The following is a 23,843-nucleotide window of genomic DNA, read 5'->3' as shown; positions in this document are numbered from 1 at the left end:
TCCTAGCATCCTCCTCATAGCTAACACTGCCCCCCAGCTTAGTGTCATCCGCAAACTTGGAGATATTGCCTTCAATTCCCTCATCCAGATCATTAATATATATTGTAAATAGCTGGGGTCCCAGCACTGAGCCTTGCGGTACCCCACTAGTCACTGCCTGCCTAATGAAGAACTCAACCATATTATGGTCACTCTTGCCCAAGGGGGCACGTACAACAAGATTGCTAACTAACCCTTCCTCATTACTCAATACCCAGTCTAAAATAGCCTGCTCTCTCGTTGGTTCCTCTACATGTTAATCATATGTATAAATATATATGTATGTGTATATATGCATGTATGTGTATATATGCATGTATATGTATATGTGTGTATATATGTATGTATATATATGTTTATATGTGTGTATGTATGCATATAAATGTATCCATATGTATGCGTGTATTTGTATGTGTGCATATGTATGTGTATACGTATGTATGTATGTGTATATATGTATGTGTGTATATATGTATGTGTATATATATGTGTGTATAAATATATATATATGCATATATATATTACTATATAATTATATATGTAATTGCCTTTAAGGTTTATGTATATCATCTTACAAGACAAATAAATTAATAGTGATTATTTAAATCAAAGTTGCTTCTGATCCATGAGAATAAACTTAATTATCTCTAACTTGCCTCTCACACACAGACACACATTCATGTAAATATATAAAATATGTATACGTTAAATTTAATTTTATGCAGTGTGTGTTAAAGCAATACAATGCAAGGGAAACTACGCAAAGGAGGGGGCTGTTCCCGCTACAAGATACTCGAGGATCTTTGCTTTGGATCAAAGATTATAGCGGAGCTCTATAATCTTTGCTTTGGATCACAGCGGGTGGCATACCGGAAGTCGCGTGTCGCATTAAAAAATGGCGGCCGTCACGTACTACACGCCAGTCCATTGGATTTCGGAGGAGTGGTCTATCTTGCTCCTCTAGGATCTTTGGTTTATCCTGTCGGCAGACAGTATGCGGGCAGCCATTGTGACTAGTCTTGCTGCCAGCATTGAGTGAAACATTAAAGACTTCTGTTGTAAACTAAAGACTCTCAAGTTTTGTGCAGACCTGGAAAACGAACACGAATAAAGACATCCAGGTTTGTAGGTTAATTGGTTTGGTAAAATTGTAAATTGTCCCTCGTGTCTGTAGGATAGTGCTAGTGTATAGGGTTCGCTGGTTAGCATGGACTCGGTGGGCCGAAGGGCCTGTTTCCATGCTGTATCTCCAGACTGCACTAAACTAAAAAATCATAATCCAAATGACAAAAGCATAAGGATGCATTTGATTGTCAACTTATTGGTACTATTCTAAAGGCAGCAAGATTGCAGTGCTCAGTGCCAGAAAATAAGGAGGATGTGTGAAACAGCAATAACAATTTCTCAAAGATGTCACAAAAATCAGTCATTACCCATTACTGGGACTGCTTGTAATAAGAAGTAACATAACCACCCATTATTAGCCAATTCGACCGAGAAACTGAAAGTCCCACTGCACTGTCCATTTCGTATGGTGAACTCCAACTCAAGAAAAGTATCCTGAAAATAAGTGGGCTGATAATTTAGGAGGCAGCAGCTGCAGAGATTGATGAGTTTAGGCAGTAATTAGATTTATCCCGTCCACTTGTTCCAAATTCAGTCCCTGCCAGTAGCTGATAGGAAAGAAAAGTTTTCCAGCTGCTCTGAGGCTAATGTCCCAGCTTTCTAGTCTGCTACATTCCACATTTTCCAAGATTTCAAAAGCCATAGCCAGGCTATTAATGTTTGATTATTAACTGCAAAATCAACCAATATATGCTGCCTTATGACTTAATGAGTATCCAACATAATAAAAATCTACGTGTTCAACTGTACATTTTCCCCTATCAGTGAATAAATATTACACATGTTTCCATATTAATCATTAGAGCAACCATTATTGGGAGCAATGTTTTTATTGCAACAGAATGTTTAAACTTCAATGTAATATTGTGGATGACATTACCTAATTGAGCAAAAATGGTAAATGGTAAATGCAGGTGATATCAATGTCCCAAAATATCTAAAATAGAAACCTGAGGAGCAACCTTTACCACAGAGGGTGGTGGGTATATGGAATGAGCTGCCAGAGGAGGTAATTGAGGCAGGTACTATAACAACTTTTGAAAGGCTTGTGGACAGATACATTGATAGGAAATATTCAGTGGGATAAGGGCCACATGCAGGCTGGTGGGACATGTAGATGGAGCATCCTGATCAGCATGGGCAAGTTAGGCCAAAGGGTCTGATTCCATGCTGTATAACTATCTTGCCATCAACTCTGCATAAATACATTTACAATTAAATACTTTCAATATTTTGGACATATTTTCTATTTTTTTAAACGCTTATATCAGTAAGTAACGTAAAGATTTATCAAATGCACAAACTCAAATGGAGCTTTATTGTTCACAGAATTTAATCAGGTTTGTGCAATGCTCACACTAATTGTTCTGAGGACATAAGAGACTGCAGATGCTGAGAAAAACAAACTGCAAGAATAACTCAGCGGCTCAGAAAGCATCTCATAATTAAAAATGATGCATTAAATTAAATAATGTTCCTACTATAGAAAGATACTTAGTTAATAGATTTATTTTCTTTGGTATTGCCTCTTACAAGAAATTGACATAAGCACATGCTTCACTGTTTTATTGGTTTTACAGCTATTTTACAGAATTTTTGATTTATTAAAAAGGATTAGAATTTAAAGACATAAACATTGCTCCTAAACAGCTCTTTATGGTATGTACCACAATCTATGCAATGACAGGCAATACTAAAATAATATACTTTTATATACACATTAAGTTCCCAACAATCCCCAGTGCAGCAATCAGCAAACAAAATGCAGCAACACAAGAGCCTGCAGATGCTGGAATCTGGAGCACGAAACAGAACTGCAGGAGGGATTCAGCAGGTCAAGCAGCACATGTGGCCGTTCAGGCCGATAGTCATTGCCTTCACAGGTGCTGCTTGACCGACAAATTTCTTCCAGCAGTTTTATTTTTGAACACTATATGGAAAGCTGGTAGAATGCCACTACCTGGATACGTACTAAAATGACTGATATTCTAACGTATTTATCAGAAATAAACTGTTGGGAATAATAACGTAATTCCTGCTATGATCCTTTTCCAGTCGATCTTGGCCAGCTCATCTCTCATGCCTTCATAGTCCCCTTTGTTCAAGTGCAACACTAACACTTCTGATTTAACCTTGTCCCTCTCAAATTGCACATTAAAACTTAGCATGTTATGCTCACTAACTCCTTTACCTTGAGTTCCCTTATTAAATCTGGTTCATTGGACAACACAAAATCCAGAATTGCCTTCTCTCTGGCAAGCTCCAGTACAAGCTGCTCTAAGAATCCCTCTCAGAGGCACTCTACAAACCCGCTTTTTTGGGGTCCAGAACCAACCTGATTTTCTCAGTCTATCTGCATATTGAAATCTCCCATAACCACAGTGGCATTACCTTTGTTACCATACACGAGTACAACAGCGCAGAAAGTAATGTTACCACCACTGCAGGTTAAAAAAATTAAAGTGTAAGGGCCGCAGCAAGATAGGTTGGAGGATGGGGGATACATCCTTAGCATTTGAGCAGTCCGTTGAAGAACCTGATAACAGCGGGATAGAAGCTGTTCCTAAATCTAGTATCTACATTCAAGCTTTTGTATCTTCTGTCCAAAGGGAGAGGAGAGAAGAAGGATCGATTGGAGCATAAGCAGACCTTAATGATGTTGGCTGCTTTACCAAGTTTACAAACTTAACCAAGTTTAGGATCAATTCTGGGTGAGGCAGCAGTTCAATCAGCTATATCTCTATTCCACCCTAAAGGATTACTAGTATTCTTAATATGGGCAGCTTACAACCCAGAGGTATGAAAGTTGATTTCAATAATTTTAAGTCACTCCGGCACTTCCTTCCCCCCCCCCCCACCCCCTCCGTCTTACTAGTATCCTGTACTGTATCCCTTTGTTATCACCTCTTCTCCAGCCAACAATGGGCCATTATGGGTATGAGAGAGGAGCTGGCTATGGTCGACTACTTCCTTGGTCATCTGTTGCCGGATGTCTTTTCTTACCTTCAGCTCACCCACTTCCCCCACCCCCCCGCCTCCCCTCCCCTACCCCCCCCCCCCCCCCTCTACTTTCACTCTGAAGAAGGGTTCCGACTCAAAATGTCACCTGTACCTTTTCTCCAAAGATGCTGCCTGACCCACTGAGTTGCTCACTGATTTGACACACGTTGTGTCTATCTTTGGTATAAACCAGCTTCTGCAGTTCCTTCCTACACATTCTTAATACAACGCTGTTGCTTCAATAGTCAATAGTCAATAGTCTATTTATTTGCCATTTGGACCCCTGGAGGTCCAAATGAAATGGCGTTTCTGCAGCCATACATTACACACAAATAGACCCCAGACACAACACAATTACATTTTACATAAACATCCATCACACAGCTGTGATGGAAGGCAAAAAAAACTTATCTCTCCACTTCTCACCCCCCCCCCCCCCCCCCCCCCCCCCCCCCGATGTCAGAGTCAAAGTCAAAGCCCCGGCTGGCTGATGGCGATTGTCCCCCGCGGCCATTAAAGCCACGCCGGGTGGTTCTAGGTCGCACACCGGGTCTTGGTGTTAGAGCCCCCGGTGTGCGCTCGCACAGTCCCGCGGCCGTTCCAGCCGCGCGGGGCAGTGATGTAGGCCCCGCTCCAGGAGCTCTTCGACCCCGCAACTCGGGCGGGAGAAGTCGCCGTTGCAGGAGCCCCGAAAAGCGGTCTCCCTCCAGGGATCCGCGGGCTCCCGGTGCCGTCGTCCGCAGACCCGCAGCAGCAGCCTCCCAATCACCGGAGGTCGGGCAGCAGCAGCAGCAGCGGCAGCGCTCCTCCACCGCTCCACCCGCTCCGGTCTCGGCCAGCTCCGCGACGGTGAGGTGAGTCGGCACCTGAGTCCCTGGCTTCTTCCTGTTGGAGGCCGCTCCCACGTTGCGGCCTCAACGACAACCGAGACCCGACGAGAAAAGGTCGGGTCTCCAGTGCAGGGAGAGATTCAAAAGTTTCCCCCCCCCTCCCACCCCACCCCCGCCCCCCCACACACACACACCCCAACAAAAAATAACAAAAACTACATTAAAACACAGACAAAAAATAATAAAAACACGGACAGGCTGCAAGGCCGCTGCTGACCAGAGTCGCGCCGCCTACCGGACTTCTTATCACTGCCAGCTACCTGTAGTGATTTGAAACTTATGTCCAAAATACTTTCCAATGAAAAGTTGGGGAGTTGCACACATGTTCTAGAAAAAAACAAAAAACTGTGGAGTAAGCATACCAAAAATCACTGCATGCAATTGAAAGTGTGAACTCATTCTAAATATTTATGTTTTCCAGGACTTGAAGGCCTGAGCTATAGGGCAGGCTTGTACTTCATTCATTGGAACGTGGAAGACTGGGAGGTGATCTTATCGAGTTATATAAAATCATGAGAGGAATAAATAGGGTGAATGCAGTGAGTCTTTTACCCAGGATAGGGGAATCAAGAACCAAAGTACATAGGTTTGAGGGAAGAGGGCCAAGATAGAATAGGAAACTGAGGAGCAATGTTTTCACTCAGACGGCGGTCGGTATATAGAACAATATGGAATGAACTGCTAGAGAAGGCAGTTGAGCCAGATTTTATCACAGCACTTAAAAGTCATTGGACAGGTTGATGGATAAGAAAGGTTTAGAGGGATATGGGCCAAATGCTGGCAGGTGGGACTAGCTTAGACGGGGCATCTTGGTCGACATTTCCAATTTCCTTGCTGTACAACTCTATGACTATTTTTGAAGCAAGCTTCCAAACAAGTAGAAAACCAAGAACATGACTGGGATTCAACATAATGGTTAAAGACTATTTCGTACATCACCTACTTGGTTAGGTTCTTACCTCCCACTGGACTTGTAATCATTCTTATAGACTAACAAAAGGGCTTTTAAAGTAATTATGTGTTCGAGTGTGGTCCCCCACAAGCTACTAAGTAATAAAAAGGATCCTGTGACTCTTTTTCTCATATAATCCCACTTACCATGTTTAAATTAAGATAGTACAGCAATCTGATTCCATATTCCCACAAGTTGCTGCTATGGTAAAGAGATCAAACCAAAAGTTCATAACTAACATCTTTAAAATTTGTTCTGCTTTCCATGTATTTTTATTAAATGTTACATTTTTAAATCTTACAGTTCTGACAAAGGCATAAATCTTTGACAGCTGTTGCTTTACTCTGCAAACAACATGTACTTTCTTCTTAAAATCTACCATCATAAAATCCCACAGGACCAAGTCAGTAGAACACCTGCATTTCTTCATTCATTCCGCAGCACAACGTCTAAAACTAAAAGTACCATTAATTGTTTCACTGCCCTGCTGCAGTTACATTTTTCACAAATTCCCGTGAACAAATGCTACAAGCATGAAATCATCCAGGCAACTCTGTCATCGGGAGGATAATTTTTTCTTCCCCCCTTGCTTAAGCAGAACTCCAGTGGGAGCAAGTAGAAAAACTGGCAGCAATTACAAAACAACAGCACTTGATACAATCTCAGGGGAAAGCTTTGGAAATGTGTCACGGCAAATTGGAATAACTTTCACAGATTTTTAATGAAACCAAGGTTTTTTTTAAAATTGAAGATATCATCATTGCTATGGCACTTTACATGTTTGGATTACAAATGTAAATCCTACATTTATATATTGTTTGCTTGCACACTATTTTTTCTGCATTTGAGCCTTTGCGAGGAGGTGTGTAACTGGGGGAGGTTAAGGGAATGGGTGGGATAGGGAGTAAATTAATGGGGCAATTATGCTGCAGTATGCCTGCGTCAGTTAAACTAGGTGTGCAATTGGATCGTTTCCGGCACTTTTGAGCAATTGTTGTGTAGAGCAACCATTAAACTCAATAGGTGCCATCTTTCCAAACGTCACCTCTTGGATCCCAAACTGACCATCTTCCCAGTGTCACATTCAACAGTTTCTTCAATCCGTCCGCTACCCTGGTTTTACCACTATATCTGGAAATTTGTTCCAGCTGTCATTCATGTTTTTAAAGTAGTATGTTCCACTGCTTGCCCAAAGCATTGTTGTATTACTGTGAAATTGTGGAACAAATTACTATGACAGGCTCATTTTTAAAAGGGCTAGATAAGATCCCATTTGGAAAAGTGAGATATAGAGCTATAAAAGGAAGAAAAGGAATCCAAAAGTGAACCTGACATTTACAATATTGTAAACTATGAAGGACATCCAAAAATAGGCAATGTTTCGGGCCGAAACCCTTGAGACTTATTTCCTTCGAAAATAGATACTGCTTCGATTTTCAGAAACTTGTTCCCATCTATCATTCCCTCTTAAACACTGCAGAACTGTTAAGGGGGAAAAGGGGGGGTTAAGGGGAAAGGGGGGGAGTGATGGCAATGGAAGAAATTGGGAAGGGTACAAAAATGAGCTAGATGGATCACTGAACTGAAACAAAACTAATGCTACAAAACAAGTCATCTCCAATGATGAAATAACAAAAAGACAAAGTGCTGGAGTAACTCGGCGGGTCAGGCGTTGTCTCTGGAGAACATGGATATGTGACGTTTCGGGTTGAATTCTTCTTCAGACTACATGAAATAACAATGTTCCTTGCTCAATCAATTTTTGCTATATCTGATCATATCTAACATATGCTTCAACCATACCATCTTTGCAGAGAGAAACAGTAGAAAAGAGAAGTGAGGAAAAAGTGAGAAAAATATTTTAAAAATATTACAAATATTAACAAAATACAATCCAGTCTGGCTAGCGTTCAGTAGGAAATGTTTAAACTGCCTAATTTTCCTTATGTAACTGACATTAGCTGTTACATTTATTAGAGTCAAAGATCCTGCTAATGGCCCTGTTGTGAGAAGTTAAATAATGCTTCTGTGCTGCTGTGCTTCATGGAGCCATTAACTATTTCAATCAAGCATATCAATCTTTGCATCAGATTTCCATTCACTCTGCAGCAGTCTGCAGCTAAAAAGTTGGGCAACCTATTATTTATAATGTTTAAGTACCAACCACCATGGTAAGTTTGTGGGATTTTATGTTCTATAAATCTAGGAAACAAATGGTATTGCAAACTGCTTATTGTAATAAACATCCGACAGTCATCAATACGTTTCAGAATAAGAAACTGCAACCAACCTGGCCTGGCTTATGTACAACTACTGTTTCAAAACAGCATGGTTAACTTTTAGAACCCTTTAAAACCCCAGCATATAACTCAGTCATAGCAGAATACGACTACTGAATAAGGCACCCCTCTGCTCCTTTGAGTTGGGAAGTAAGTGCAGAATTGGCATCACAACCCCAATTTTAAAAAAAAGATCAGGCCATCCTTCCCAGAAAAACCTAGTGTATGTTTTCTATTAAGTTTAAACTGCCTGGGTTTCTGCCTCCACTTTTGTTTAATCTAGCCATCACCATCACTTCTTCAGATCAATCTTCCTTACCGCCAAATTGTGATTCAAATTAAATGGTGCTCAGGATAATGGATATCTATAAATATTGACCTATTTTCTGGATGTCGAGTCCAACATTTCCAAATGCTGTGCTGATTAATCCCAACACTGCAATTAGAATTCTGCCTTATGGTGACCAGAACAGCATGCGGTATTCACAAAACAGTCTAAACAAGAACACCAAATAGCTTCAGTATGATTTTCTCAGATTTGTACTTTACTGATTTGGCACTGGAACTCAGCATTCCATTTTCTTTAAAGGACACAAAGTGTTTGGAGTAGTTCAGCGGGTCAGGCAGCATCTCTGGAGAACACAGATAGATGACGTTTCGGGTTGAGACCCGACTTCAGACTGATTGTAGAGGGCGAGAAGAAAGCTGGAAAAGGGGAGAGATTGTGGTTCTGCTATATATAGTCATAGTCAGTGTCAAATCTACTAGATTTGTCCATTGAGTCCACATCAACCATTGCTCACCCACTCAAACTAGATCTATGTCATCCTGCATTCCCATCCACTCGCTACACACCAGGGACAATTTACAGTGGCCATTTAACCTATAAAGATGCACGTATTTGAAATGCGGAAGAAACCAGAGCACCCGGAGGAACCCCCAAGGTCACAGGGAGAATGTGCAAACTCTACACAGACAGCACCTGGGGTCAGGATTGGACTCAGCTCCCTGGCACTGTGAGGCAGCAGCTCCACCATCCACGCCACTATGCTGTTGAGTTCCATCTGATCGGAAAGTCTTGTGCAATCCAAGAAGTCTTGATTGTCCTTAGATTTTCATATTCAAAATATCATCTACAAAAATTATGTCCACCAATAAACCACCCTTCTGACTTTTTGCGTGTTTCTTCAGACTAGACTGGCCTTCCTAAGTTTGAAACATGGAGAACTGAATCCAATTAATTGCAGTTCTGAATCCAATTAATTTGTTTGTGGATTCAAATAAAATACAAACATCTATTGTGCATTCAAGTATTTCTGCAGCCCAATATTAGTTTTCCCCAATTTAACCTTTTTTTTTAAACTACAGATGCTGAAGATTTGAAATAAAAGCAGAAAATTATCAATGAGTATAAAGCAAAATTGTTGGTAATTCCATCTGTCAGGAACTGGGCTATAGCTCAAGAACCAAACTATATTTCATTGTGTTTTTAAATGTTTTCATCTTTAACGATGTAGATATGAGTAAACCCCAAAGTGTGGGAGGAATTCTAGCATCTGGGGATGGAAATGGACAGGCGACATTTCGGGTCAGGACTCTTCTTCCGATTGTAGTCGGGAGGGGAAAACTGTAAAAGAGATGGGGGCAGGACAAAGCTTAGTAAATGACAGGTGGATGCAGATTTGGTGGTGTGGAGTGAGGGGGTTATATAGGCAGATGGATGGGCAAAGGCTATCGAAGAAAAGGAGACAAAAGGGTGTTAGATAAGAGGAGAAGAGGAGTAAGATGTAAAGCCAGAGGGAGGGATATAGGTGGATGGAACAGGATTGAGATAGCATTTCAACATTGAGACAATCACTCTCTTGGAAATATCTCGCAGATATTATTATATGGGCTTCCATAATAAAACAAATCTTATTTATTATTAACAGTCTGTGATTAAAGCTGGTCTATCATTCATTGGTCTATCCACTAAAGAGGAAGCAAAACTCAGACTGGATTAGCAAAGTATCTGATTAAATTACTACTCATGTGCCAAAACTCATTTAAGCCACTCTTACATTCACCAACAATAACCACATTTCATGTGTAGTCCATCTAAACTCTCTTAAAAGAGATCTGCAAATTTCAAACAGAGTTCAGCTCTTTGAAGCCATAGCAATAATTTCTAGACTGTAGTTTTTGTGCCAGATAGCTGTGGAAAAATAAAAGTTGCAATTAACACTCCTGAGTGAATTGGCTGGCCTTCGTCATGCGTTGAAGCTACATCAGTACATGGAAATTTGTGCTCATGAGAAGGCAATCAAAGGCCAAACATAGAAAATATGCAACAAACAAAGAGAAACTTGTATTTCCTCTTCTAGTCATTGCTTTTATCTGCTGTTGCTCGAATGGAGTGCCTTTTCCACCCAAAAGCTTTTCCCGCAAACGATATTTGGATTGCCCACTTCCCAATTGTCACAAGGAAAACAAATTGAGTTGAATGCGTAGAAGTGCGAAGCAAAATGCTGTGTACGGGTTATCGGGGTTTATAAAAAACAGGAACATAATGAAGAAGTAGAGAGATCATGCTAGAACTTAAGAAATCATTGATTGGGTTACTATCGTCAATACTCAAATAAGAAAGGCAGGTCTTTGAACGACAATCAAGAGCAGGAAGTGCTTTTGGCAATTCTATGCTTCCATGTTTACCATTGCTGAGAGTAGCTTTACTACTTTAGTTTAGTTTAGTTTAGAGATACAGCACTGAAACAAGCCCTTGTGCCCACTAAATCCGTGCCGACCAGTGATCCCCACACACTAACACTACCCTACACACACTCGGGAGAATTTACAATTTTACCGAAGCCAATGAATCTATAAACCTCTACGTTCTCTCTCCAAACTGAGTACAAAGCTTTCAGAACAATAATAAAGTTTGTTGAAAAGGTGTCCATGGTGATGAAAGATCACAGAGATGAATTCTCTCCATCGTTGCTGTGGCATTTGCTGAATGTTTCCACCATTTTCAGTTTAATTCAATACTAACATTAATTTTGCTGAGCCCATGCTTTACTTCATCATTCTTTTAAAACATGGTTCTCAACTGTTACAAGGTTACTTCCAAAAATGGACTGCAATATTGATCTCTTAGTATTTAATCCCCAAAAACCTATTTTTTACAATCACTTGCATCTTAAGTAACACTTACATTGCCTATATCAAATAATTAAAAGCTTACGATTCAAGAGTCACATATTGTACAAGAGCTGGTAATTAAAAAAAAAATCCTAAAAGAGTAAAATTCATGCCCACTGTTCTCTCTATAAAAAGTGTCAGGGGGAAAGAGTAAACATGCATGGTAATGCAATAGGAGAGCAATTATATTCTCCTTCATGTGTGACAAAAATATAATTTCATTCATCAGATATTCAATAACACTCATATTTGAACCTGCATACTCAATAATTTTGGACAGTTAAGTGTAATTATGATCAGTCTTTTTTTCATCATTTCATCAGAAGACCGCAGTATATGTACGACAAAAGACACAAAATGACGGACAAACTCAGCAGGTCAGGCAGCATCTCTGGAGAACATGGATAGGCAACGTTTCGGTATGGACCCTTCTTCAGACTGATTGTCGTGGGGTGAGGAAGACAGCTGGAAGAGAGGATGGATAGGACAAAGACAAAGTGGTGGTTTGGTAAAGGTGGGGAAGGGGGGGGGGAAGGGGTTGATAGGTAGATGGTTGAACAAAGCCGATAGATGAAAAGACAAAAGTTGTGTGAAGAAAAAAAGAATGGAAGAGGTGCAAATTTTGAAGCCAGAAGAACGGATAAGAGGGGGAAGGGTAAAGGGAGAAATGTGTGTGAGTCCAGGGACAGGAAACACAAGCACAGGGAATAGGAGGGTGGTGACAAAAAAAAGGCGTTGTTTGTCAGTTAGTTTCCTAAAATTGGAGAATTCAATGTTCATACTATTACATCGCTGAGTTACTCCAACACTTTGTGTCTTTTTTTTTAAGCAAACATCTGCAGTTCCTTCTGTCCACGTAGTATATGTATGATATGTACCATCATTCCTGAGCAACACATGGTGAAATTGAGAAAAAAATCTCAGGAGTTAATTCTTACCAGAGTTGTGATAGCTGTCCATTTGCAGAGGAACCTGGATAGTGAAAGCCAGCAGATCGGGAGCTAAAAGAGACTCTGGTTTCCTGCTTTCATTCAACCATTTGCTCTTATGCAATTCTCTGGTGTCTGAAGGTCCTTGTATTAATGGAATCAATTTCTCCTTCCTCCCATCACTTCTTCCTAATTTTGATTAAAAAAAATTACTGTCAACAATTTTCTTTAAAAGCATTAAAAACCTCAAATCGAACGCAAGCAAACCATTTACGTGCCAACCGGCAAGGCAAAGACATTGGACTTTTAACCTCCAATCTTGGATGTAAAATTACATTTTGAGACAAACATCTTCAATATACTCAACGGCGATAAAAATCAGCCAAGAAAATGTTGTCCCACTGACTGCAAGGATTTTTTTAACCCACAACAGAATATCCATGTGCATTGTTGCTTTGAGAAATAACGCATTCACAGAGAACGTTTTCATTCTTATATTTGGAATTTCCAAAGGACATCAGCTAGTCGAAGATTGATATGATTTCACACAAACTCATTTCCCTCAGGCGAAGAGCAAGTCATTCCCCAGAGTTAGTATGTCATTCCAGTGTAATAAAAATGTGTAGCAAAGCCTTTGGGAGTGGTCTACAGGATTTGTTGTGTGGAATCTTGGCAAGTGACGAGATACTTGATAGGAACATAATACTGTCCAATATAATTAATTTAACTTTTTCTGCATACACTATATCAGATACCACAGCAAACCAACAATATAACAAAACATTGAAATGGGAATCAGATTTTCTTTTAGTAGATCATGTCATGAGCAAACAATTGTCAGTGAGAACCTCACGGCCTGGTAATTGTGTTCGATGTGCTCATTTTATAGAAACAGAAAGGCCCCAAGGCAAGGTTGGAATACAACCAACCAGTCTGCACAATGAGTTTGTAAGATTCAAAAACGGCACCTTAACATGTGTTTCAAGCCCGTTTTATAAAATTTGATTGTGAATTACAACATCAAGTGTCATGCATTCTACTGTGAAGTCCTTCGGCCACTAAGAAACCAAGCCTGCAGCTTTTAAAATATGGCTGCCATCTGAAAAAGTAAGTTTGAAATAGAACACAGAAGAGTACAGTGCAGGAACAAATCCACATACGAGCAGTTTGAAGCCAATCGGACAACCAGGTCCTTTCCTCCATTCAATCATGGCTGATCTAACCTTCCCTCTCAACCTCATTCTCTGCCCTCTCCCTGACATCCGTACTAATCAAGAATCTGTCAATCTCAGCCTTATAAATATTCATTGATTGTGGGAAAGTATCTATAGATTCACAACACTCTGACTAAACACATTTCATCTCATCTTCTTTCTAAAGGTACGCCCTTTTATACCGAGGTTATAGCTTCTGGTCCTAGACTCTCCCACTGGTGGAAACTTCCTCTCTACATCCACTCTATCTAGGCATTTCACTATTCGGTAAGTTTCAATGAGATCCCCCTCCTCCTTGTTCTAAACTCCAGCGAGTAGAGGCCCAGTGCCGTAAAAAGCTCATCATATGTTAACACAATCATTCCTGGGATCATTCTCGTAAACTTCCTTTGGACCCTTTCCAATGCTACCACATCCTTCCTCAGATATGGGGCCCACAATATCCGTGCCGAGCATGATGCCAAGACCAACTCTTAACACCCTGCACATAATCCACAATTCTCCATTCCCTGCATATACATGTGCCTTTCCAAAAGTCTCTTAAATGTCACTATTGTATCTGCCTCCACCACCATCCGAGGCAGTGCATTCAAGACACTCACCATTCTGTGTAAAAAACCTTGGGCTGCACATCTCAATTTGCCCTCATTTAAAATGTGCCCTTCTTTCCAAGTATCTTATTAATACCAGTGAAATCCGAGCAGCAACATCTCTCAGATTGCTCCCTTCCCTCACATAATTGAAAGGAATTAGCTACCCCCACTACTGTTTGAATTATCTTCCCTCCCCCTCACGTCACACCACAAAGCCCATCTTTCAACTCCTCTGTGACAAGGAAGCTCCCTCTGGGACCTTAAGATGATATTAAAAAGCACCCAAGAAGTCAGGCGACTCTCTGCCTACTGGTCCCAGAAGTGGATCTGCAATCATTTATTACAATCACTCCACTCTTTTAAATTTCCACTCCATATCTGTAGATTGTGGATGGCTTGATTGTAATCATATGTAGTCTTTCCGATAACTGGATAGCACACAACTAGGGTGGCGAATCTGTGGAAATCATTGCCACAGATGGCAACGAATGTCAATTGAATGGGTATTTTTAAGTCGGAGATCAATAGATTCGTGATTAGTATGGGTGTTAAGGATTATGGAGAGAAGGCAGGAGAATGTAGTTGAGAGGGGAGATAGATCAGCTATTGTTGAATGGCCTAGTAGATTTGATGGGCCAAATGGCCTAATTCTGCTCCTATAACTTATGAACATAAACAACAAATATTTTCACTGTACACTGGTACACGTGAAACTAAATTAAACTAAACTAAACATTGGCAGCTCATGGCGAGTAAACAAATGAAACCAACTGGCTTACGTGGTCCTGTAAATTAGTAATCAGTCTCTAAAGTTGAGATGATTCACATTGCAATCACAAAAGCTGCAGGACCATTATTTTAGCCTTAATGGCCATAGTTGTTATTGGGTACAAGTATGACATACATTTAGCTTCAAATCTGAGGTAATGCCTAGTTTCCAGGATATTCTGCCTCCACTATTGAGCATGATTAGCAGCCCCGCCAACAGTCTGTCCGTTTTTTCAATTTTTTGTTGTTATTTTTAGTGTGTTTAAAAAGTTTGTGTAAATGTTCTCCGGTCTGTTTTATGTGGGGGGGGGAGGGGAAAACTCCCCCCTACCCCCCAATCTCTTAACCTGCCGGGGATGCGATTGCTTTCTGGGTGGTATCTCCGGTCACTCTGCGGCCTAACATCTTGGAGCTGAAGGCCTATTCTGACTGACTTTAAGCCCCACCACGGGGCGTGGACTTAACATTGGAGCCGATACCTTGCCTGGGATCGCTCCAACCGCGCGCGGCCTGTGGATTTTACCATCGAGAACTCACAGTCTCGGGAGAGGTCGTAGGTGTTGGGAGCTCCAAAAACGTAGAAGGTTTCAAGTAGCCCCGACTTGGGTCCGCTCGCTCGGCGCAAGAAGCTGACATCCCCCCGATGCGGGAGCTTGATCGCCCCGTCATGGAGGGCCCAAACGCCGCTGGCTACGGGAGTCAAGTTTGTCCCGTTAACGGAAAGCTTGAGGCCCCCGACCGTGGGAGGACATAAAACTTTTTGTCGCCTTCCATCACTGTGAGGAATGTGGAGGAGTCAGTTTAGTGAATGTTCATGTTTAAATATATTTTGTGTTTTCCTTTGCCTTTTATTTGTACGACTTACTTGTCAAATGAAATTCCTTGTATGTTGCAAAACATACTTGGCTAATAAAGTATTGTTGCATTGTATTGTTTTTTATAAAGTATTATTGTATTAGAAAATAAACTCCATATATATATTATCAGGAACGACTATAGATGGTATCTTAAAACTCTAATAGTCCAGACTAATTTCTTTTCATTATTATGTTACACAGCAGACTGAACAAGCTAGTTAATGTTCTTCTGCAGAAAATACATTTTCCCTGCAGAATTTCAACGTTTCCCAGACGAAATGTCAGACTAGAGGGCATTGCTTTAATGTGAGAGAGGCAAAGTTTAACAGTGATCTGTGGGACAGGTTTTTTGTTAAACTCAGTGGGTGTTAAGTACCTGGAACACAGGAGATAGTGGAGGTAGATATGATAGGACATTTCAGATAGATATAGATAGGCACATAAATATGCAGAAAATTAAGGGATATGGATCATGTGCAGGCAGAGGAGATTGTGGGCGAAATGGCTTGTTCAATGTTCCTGTGCTGTTCTGCTCTGTTCCATGTCTGCATGTATTTCTCTCCATTAGGGTCCTTGCACCACATAAATAAACTTGATGTTATACCAATTACATGAAGACAGTCACGAAACTGGAATTGGAGAAGAGAAGGTGAAGCATGGATTTAATAGAAATGGACACAAAACGCTGGAGTAACTCAGCAGGTCAGGCAGCATCTCTGGAGAAAAGGAATAGATGACATTTTGGGTAAAGACCCTTCTTCACACTGAGAGTCAGAGGAAAGGGAACCGAGAGGTGCAGTCGGTGATATAGAAGGATATAGAACAAATGAATGAAAGTTATGCAAAAAGCAACAATGCTCAAGGAAAGGTGGAGCCCACAATGGTCCAATGTTGGCTGTGGGGTAGGTTATAACGAGTTATACAGGCAGTGAAGCTCAACAGGACAATAGTGAAACTAGTATAATGACCAGGAGGGAAGGAGAGAGAGGTGATGCAACGGTTACTTGGATTTAGATAAATAATATTCATACCGCTGGGTTGTAAGCTGCCGAAGCAAAATATAAGGTGCCTTTCCACCAATTTGGGTTTGGCCTCACTCTGACAATGGAGGTGGCCCAGGAGAGAAAGGTCAGTATGGGAATGGGAAGTGTTCAAATTAAGCATGCTTTAATAGAATAAAGGAGAAACTCGTTCCTCTAGCAACAGTGCCAGTGAATCACCAGAGGAAACAAATTTAAGGAAAGTAGTAAACAAATATAATGATAAGTTCCCTTTAATACGGCTTATTGTTAGGATACAGAACCAGTGAAAAGAGGATGAAGTAAATTTAGCTAAAATTGAGATGTAACATTCAAAAGATATTTTGGACATCTATAGAGTCATACAGCATGGAAACAGGCCCTTCGGCCAAACCTGCCCAACTAATATGCCCCATCTATAATAGTCCCACCTACCCACGTTTGCCCATATCGCTCCAAATCTTTCCTGTCCATGTATCCGTCCAAATGACCTTTCTCCCACATGGGAAAAGTCTCAGGTCAATAGAGAAAAGGTAGAAGATCAAGAGTAATTGCTTGACAGACAAGTTCAGATGTGGTAACTTCCCCTCTGAACTTTAATTCAGACTGGAAGTGAATTACACAATAGAAATGAAGTCTTGATCAATCTCAGACCAAAAGTTGGATGAGGTCACTTTGAATTACAAGTCTGATACCAAATCAAAGTCTCATTGCCTACCTCTGAAGTCCCTAGTTGAAAACAATTCTGCAGGAAGATAGATATTGTAGATAAAAAAGTTTGTGTGCCATGAGCAACTGAGATAGCAATACTAAAACACCAAGTTATAAGTGAAAAGATAATTTAGGTAAACAGAAAAGAGAAATAATTTAAACCCTAATGATGCTTCTAGACTTGCTTTGTTTTGGACACTATCCTTCATAGCCTGTGAGTCAATTTGAAGTGCATGTACTGTTCTAATGGATTAAAAAAACTGCATCATGAGCAAAGCACATGATAATTTAGTAAATATTTAGATCCCGATAGAGTTAAAAGGGCAATAATCTGAATAGGACATTGGATTAAGATCTTTGGTGGAGCACTGGAGATTCCTCTGGATGGCCATCCAGATTCCGAAAAGCCAGTTTTCAAAACCTGGTTTGTTTGAATGAATAACAAGTCTCAATAGTTGAAACAATTCACATTGGGATCACAGTGGATGGAGTCTCATTATTTTGCACCGGCAGCACATTTGCAACATGGAAAAGGGAGGAACTTTACAAAGGAGATGAGGAGGAATATTTTTAGCCAAAGGATGGTGAATCTATGGAATTCATTGCCACAGACGGTGGTGGAGGCTAAGACATGGGTAATTTTAAGGTGGAGATTGACAGATACTTGATTGGTAAGGGTGTCAAAGGTTATGGGGAGGAGGCAGGATAATGGGGTTGAGAGGAAAAGATAGATCAGCCATGATTGAATGGCGGAGTAGACTCGATGGGCCCAATGGTCTAATTCTGTTTTTATGACATGAACTTACGATGCACGCCCTTTGACCAACCAAAATCACTAATGTCCATCTGAAATCCTGAAATGATTTCACCAAGCCTCACAAGGTTTGTCAGAATACTTTGAGAAAAAGAAAAAGAACAAAAGAATAAAAGAACAAAGCAGAAAAGCAAAAGAGAAACATGACAGAGCTAGTTGAAAAATCAAGAGAATAGAACATTTGAAAATGCTGTGGAAATAACAAAATGATAAATGGTCATCCTGTTAATTTTTTACTAGAATTATTCTGAAGATGAGTCCCAACCCGAAACGTTGCCTATCCATGTCCTTCAGATATTCCACCTGACCCACTGTGTTACTCTAGCATTTTGTGCAGTTCCTCGTTTGTGAATTTTTAATGTGGGTAGGCAGGCCGAACATTAAGAGTTGATGTACTAAAGTTTTAGTCAGGCTGGTGGGTAGGCTGAATTAAGTTTTTGTGCACCAATGGTTAGTATTTTCAAATTTGAAATACTTTCATTTTTAAGTCAGATATGGTCTATTATTTTAGTCATGTTAACATTTTGTGCTCCATTCCTGGCTGTGTATAAGCAGAAGCTGATTTGGTGCTTTCTTGAGCTAGTCTATTTGAGAATGCCACTACCATAATGGTGTTATTGAAGAAGTTCTAGCCCCTGCAGTTATGAAGGAACAATGTGAACCATTCAAGTCAAAATGTTGTTTCTATGCTCTCAGGAACTTATCCTTCTAGATAGAGACGGCAGAATTGGAGGTAGTGCCAGAGAAACCAAGGGAACTTGTTAACAAAATACCTTTAAATATTTCTGCCACAATACATAGATGATGAACCTTAAGGGTGTTTAGGGGATACTAGGATCTGCAGATTTGCCTTACAAAAAAAGACACAAAGTGGAGTAACTCAGCGGGTCAGGCAGCATCTCTGGATTACATGGATGTGACATTTCTTTGTTAGACTGAAGAAAGGTCCATAAGACATAGGAGGAGAATTAGGCCATTGGGCCCATCATGGCTGATCTATATTTCCCTTTCAACCCCATTCTCCAGCCTTCTCCCCATAACATTTGATGCTCTTACTAATCAAGAACTTATCAATCTTAAAAAATACCCAACAACTTGACTTCCACAGCCATCTGTGGCAATGAATTCCACAGATTCACCACCCTCTGGCTAAAGAAATTACTCCTCATCTACATTCTAAGGGGATATCCTTCTATTCTGAGGCTATGCCCTCTGGTCCTGGACTCTCCCACTAGTGGAAACATCATCTCCACATCCATTCCATCCAGGGTCAAAACATCACCTATCTATGTTCTCCCGAGATACTACCTGACTCGCTGAGTTACTCTTGCACTTTGTGTCTTTATTTTAAGGATGTGTAAGCTGGAGTCTGAGTCCTGAAACATACTGCAGTCATGTTGGTATTGAAGAAGAAAAAATGCATTGTTACAATGAACATGCTTCGTGAGAATGGGCTTGCCAATCAAGGGGGCTACATTGCCCTGGGTACCATCACGTCTCAAGTGTTATTGAAAAGGAATTCCTCCTTGTAAGAGGAGAGAATTCCATCACACTCCTGGCCTGTATGTTGTGGACAGTGAAAAGGCTTTGTCGAATCCTCTTGCTTCCATTAAATAAGCCAACCTCCAAGGAAAAACAGTGCTGTTATTTAAAGGACAGACAGATGCCCAAGCTCCACATAATTTCTTCAAGGTGCCTTAACTTAAAAACAGCAAGCTCAGTTGGACAGTTGAAATGTTTTCCACTTGTGAAATCAGACATCCTGGCAATAGTTCATAAAAGGCACAGCAAACATACAAAGATAGGAAAGAGGTTTTGCTCTGTGAGCTCGGTCACTGGGAGATCAGGTGAAGACGATTAAACTTTCACAGCAAGGATCATCTATAAAAATGATTTTAATTGCATCGTTTTTGATCTGTCAAAACTGTATGATAATGCACTGTACCACCCAGTTCTATTCTTGCCTTTTTTCCAAACAATGATATTAATAAAGCTATTCTGAAGGAAGAAAATATGAAATAATACTTTTTAATGCAAAGGCATTATTGTAAACTGTTCACAGATTTTCAATAATCACCATTTCTAGAATTTAGGACCATTCCAAAAGACTCAAAATCTCTCCTCTACTATACACACTGAATGCGCATTGTAGTAGCAATTACATATTGAACTCCACTTCTGAAATTGGGTTCTATTGAATTGTAGAGGTGGAGTTCAATGAACATTCATTACCACATCAAGCACTTAGTGGCTAATACACAGGACAAATTTCTAGCCTATTAAACTTTATGACTCACATGTGTATATAAGTAACTGTTCCCTACCTAGGATTATTGAATTGCTCTGTGGATATACATAAGAATTTGATTGAAATGTATTAAAACTGAAGACTGTATTTAATGGAATATAACTATTAAATTATACAACACAATTTTGAAGTCATGTTATCTGGTACCATTTTGAACACTGTTTACTATTGCAAGCACGTAACTGAATGTTCTGCTTTGGCGAAGTGGAGAAAACCACATTTACGCACCTTAAGTCAGGCTTATACAGATGCCTGTGTGCGTCAAAATATTGTAATTTAATTCCTAAGAGTAAAACTTGAGGGAATACAATCAAATTCCAATACAGTTTGGGTCACATTATAAAAACAATGGTTATTTGCCTAATCATTTCATGTAATAGGCATAATTTTTAACACAATAAGATTGTCCACTGACAAAACAACATATCTTTGGGGGGAGAGCTGATTCATGGCAGACAAAGCAAACTCTAATTTCAGTGACTTCCCTTATAAAGAGATCAGCCAATTCTCCTGTACAGGCAATAAACTTTTACATGTTCCAGCTGCACATACCTGGGGCTTTGGCACACGCTTTTATTGATCCCATGGTCCCCGAAACACATTTTACCAATGATGTGCTACAATACTTCAACTCAACGTTTTGGATAGAACCCTCCAGAGTTGGCAATGGATTCTGGGATTTCACACCTAATAAAAGAAAATTGCAAATGAAGTCGTCTGCTGTATTTAAATGATCGGGAATTCTAAATAGTGGATCTATTTCTCCACACTTAACAGACTTAATGTTCTACAGACTGTGAGTTAGCATACAATTGTATGAGCTTTACATAGAGTCACATCAATACCAAGAAAATAATATGCATCAATGCAGCCTCAACTATGGATATTCTCAAAAATACGTTTTGAAACAGTTTCTAATCATCAAGTTATTCAGATATATTCAGGCTTAAATATTAAATAAAATGACAAACATAACCAAGGAACTAAAGATGGTGGTTTATAAAAAAAAGACACAATGTGCTGGAGTAACTCAGCGGGTCAGGCAGCATCTCTGGAGAACATGGATAGGTAACATTCCGGGTCGGGACCATTCTTCATAATACTGACGAGTTGAGAATAGAATGACACAATAAAATGACAAGTTGTGAATGATAGTTACAGATAATGAAGATTTAGGTTTAGGTTTATTATTGTCACGAGAGGTACAGAGAAAAACTGTTTTTTGAATGCTTTCAAATCAGATCAGATAATTCTATAAATCTATACACAGTGCTCTCCATAATGTTTGGGAGAATGACCCAACATTTATTTATTCGCCTCTGTACTACACAATTTGAGATTTGTAATAGAAAAAAACATATGTGGTTAAAGTGCACATTGTCAGATTTTAATAAAGGCCATTTTTCATCATGTAGAAATTACAGCAGTGTTTATACATAGTCCCCCCATTTCAGGGCACCATAATGTTTGGCACACAGAAATGACATGTAAATGAAAGTAGTTATGTTTAGTATTTTGTTGCATATCCTTTGCATGCAATGACCACTTGATGTCTGCGATTCATGGACATCACCAGTTGCTGGGTGTCTTCTCTGGTGATGCTCTGCCAGGCCTGTATTGCAGCCATCTTTAGCGTATGCTTGTTTTGTACTAACACTGCTGTAATTTCTATATGGTGAAACCATAATGTATAAAAAATACCCTTTAATAACATCTGACAATGTGCACTTTAACCACATGTGATTTTTTCTATAGAGGCAAATAAATAAATTATGGGTCTTTGTCCCAAACATTATGGAGGGCATTTAATTACAATCATGTCAAACTCAAGTACAATTGGTAGAACAAAAGGAAAGATACAGAATGCAGAATATAGTTCATCTTTCAACACAAGGCAGTAAGTTAAATGTTCAGGTTCATTTTGCCTGTGCCATCTGCCGTAGCTGTGTAAATGTAAAGATGAAGCCCACAGTTGATACTGGAGGCTGGAAACTAACATGGCCTTCCAACAGAGCACGGTGTACAAGTTCAGTGTGGTCACAAGTTTACTGAAGTGCTTTGGTGGACTATAGCAAAATGACCTAAGCTTATGTCAAATGTTTAGTTCAAACTTTCTTCCATTCCACACCTTCTAAGCATTTCAATCTATGATTGTTGGAAGAGAATGTGCGCATGCATCCACGCTTGCTCAGACCTTCCCTCAATGGGACAGGCAGGAGGAGTCAAGCAATGTAAACAGGGTTCTGCATGAATGAAAACTGTTGCAAAGAAACATCCCATATAGCCACACTGGTGAACTCATAAACAAAACTCACCTATCCTCAGTCTTCACAAAGTTGTTTCAGATCGCAAAAGTACAGCTGTCACTAGAAATTATTTCTCACTGACATATATCAATGACCTTGCGGGACAGAAGCAACTCTGGCTTATGATGTGCACTACCCAACAATAGTATTATGGGGCTGTCCCACTTTACGAGCTAATTCAAGAGTTCTCCCGAGTTTCCCCTGATTCGAACTCAGAGAATTAGGGTAATAGCCACTCGTAGGTACTCGGGGCTCTCAAGGGCATTTTTCAACATTGAAAAATATTCACGAGTCTTCCCGAGCTTACCGCATTTCCCGAGTATCTGCCGTTAGCGTTACGAGCCGCTAAGAGACGTCCCGAGCTCCGACGTACCCGCTACGTACATTCTACGTGCTTACCACGAGTTTGATTTTTTTTTAAACTCGGGAGAGCTCTTGAATTAGCTCGTACAGTGGGACAGCCCCCTTAGGTTTGATAAAGGTGTACATTGCAATACCCATCAAATCTACGCTTGACATTTCAGCAGACTGCTGTATTAAGTATTAATACCTTACTATTTCAAGTGATCCTTGCTCCACTAATTAGACTTTGCATCTGCATCAGACTCTGAAGGAGGAAAAACAGGCAAACTGAAATAAAGGCACTGAAGACGTTTTAAATCTGTCAGGTGCGGGGCATATCCGATTTGTTCAACTTGGTGTCATTTCAAAACTGTCTGAATTGTGTCTGAAGAAGGGTCCTGACCCGAAACGTCACCTATCCTTGTCCTCCAGAGATGCTGCCTGACCCGTTGAGTTACTCCAGTGCTTTATGTATATCTTTGGTATAAACCAGCATCTGCAGTTCCTTGTTATTATATGT

At 40.2% G+C, this 23,843-nt stretch overlaps 1 protein-coding gene across 6 annotated transcripts in view; it reads right to left on the bottom strand.

Annotated features, from left to right (window-relative positions):
* LOC129696443 (intermembrane lipid transfer protein VPS13B-like) overlaps positions 1–23,843 on the bottom strand; it is an 811,841-nt gene that overhangs the window by 494,935 nt on the left and 293,063 nt on the right. For all 6 annotated transcript variants that reach the window (XM_055634334.1, XM_055634333.1, XM_055634338.1 and 3 more), the window contains exons 18-19: positions 21,228–21,362; positions 12,401–12,580 (exon numbers count right to left, since the gene is read on the bottom strand). In XM_055634334.1, coding sequence (XP_055490309.1) covers positions 12,401–12,580; positions 21,228–21,362 — 315 coding nt within the window. The remainder of the gene's footprint in view (positions 1–12,400; positions 12,581–21,227; positions 21,363–23,843) is intronic.

This window comes from Leucoraja erinacea, chromosome 4 (genome assembly GCF_028641065.1).
Source record: "Leucoraja erinacea ecotype New England chromosome 4, Leri_hhj_1, whole genome shotgun sequence".
NCBI lineage: Eukaryota > Metazoa > Chordata > Chondrichthyes > Rajiformes > Rajidae > Leucoraja > Leucoraja erinaceus.
Note: the sequence above shows the minus strand (reverse complement) of the source record. Positions and strands in the feature narration are given on the sequence as shown.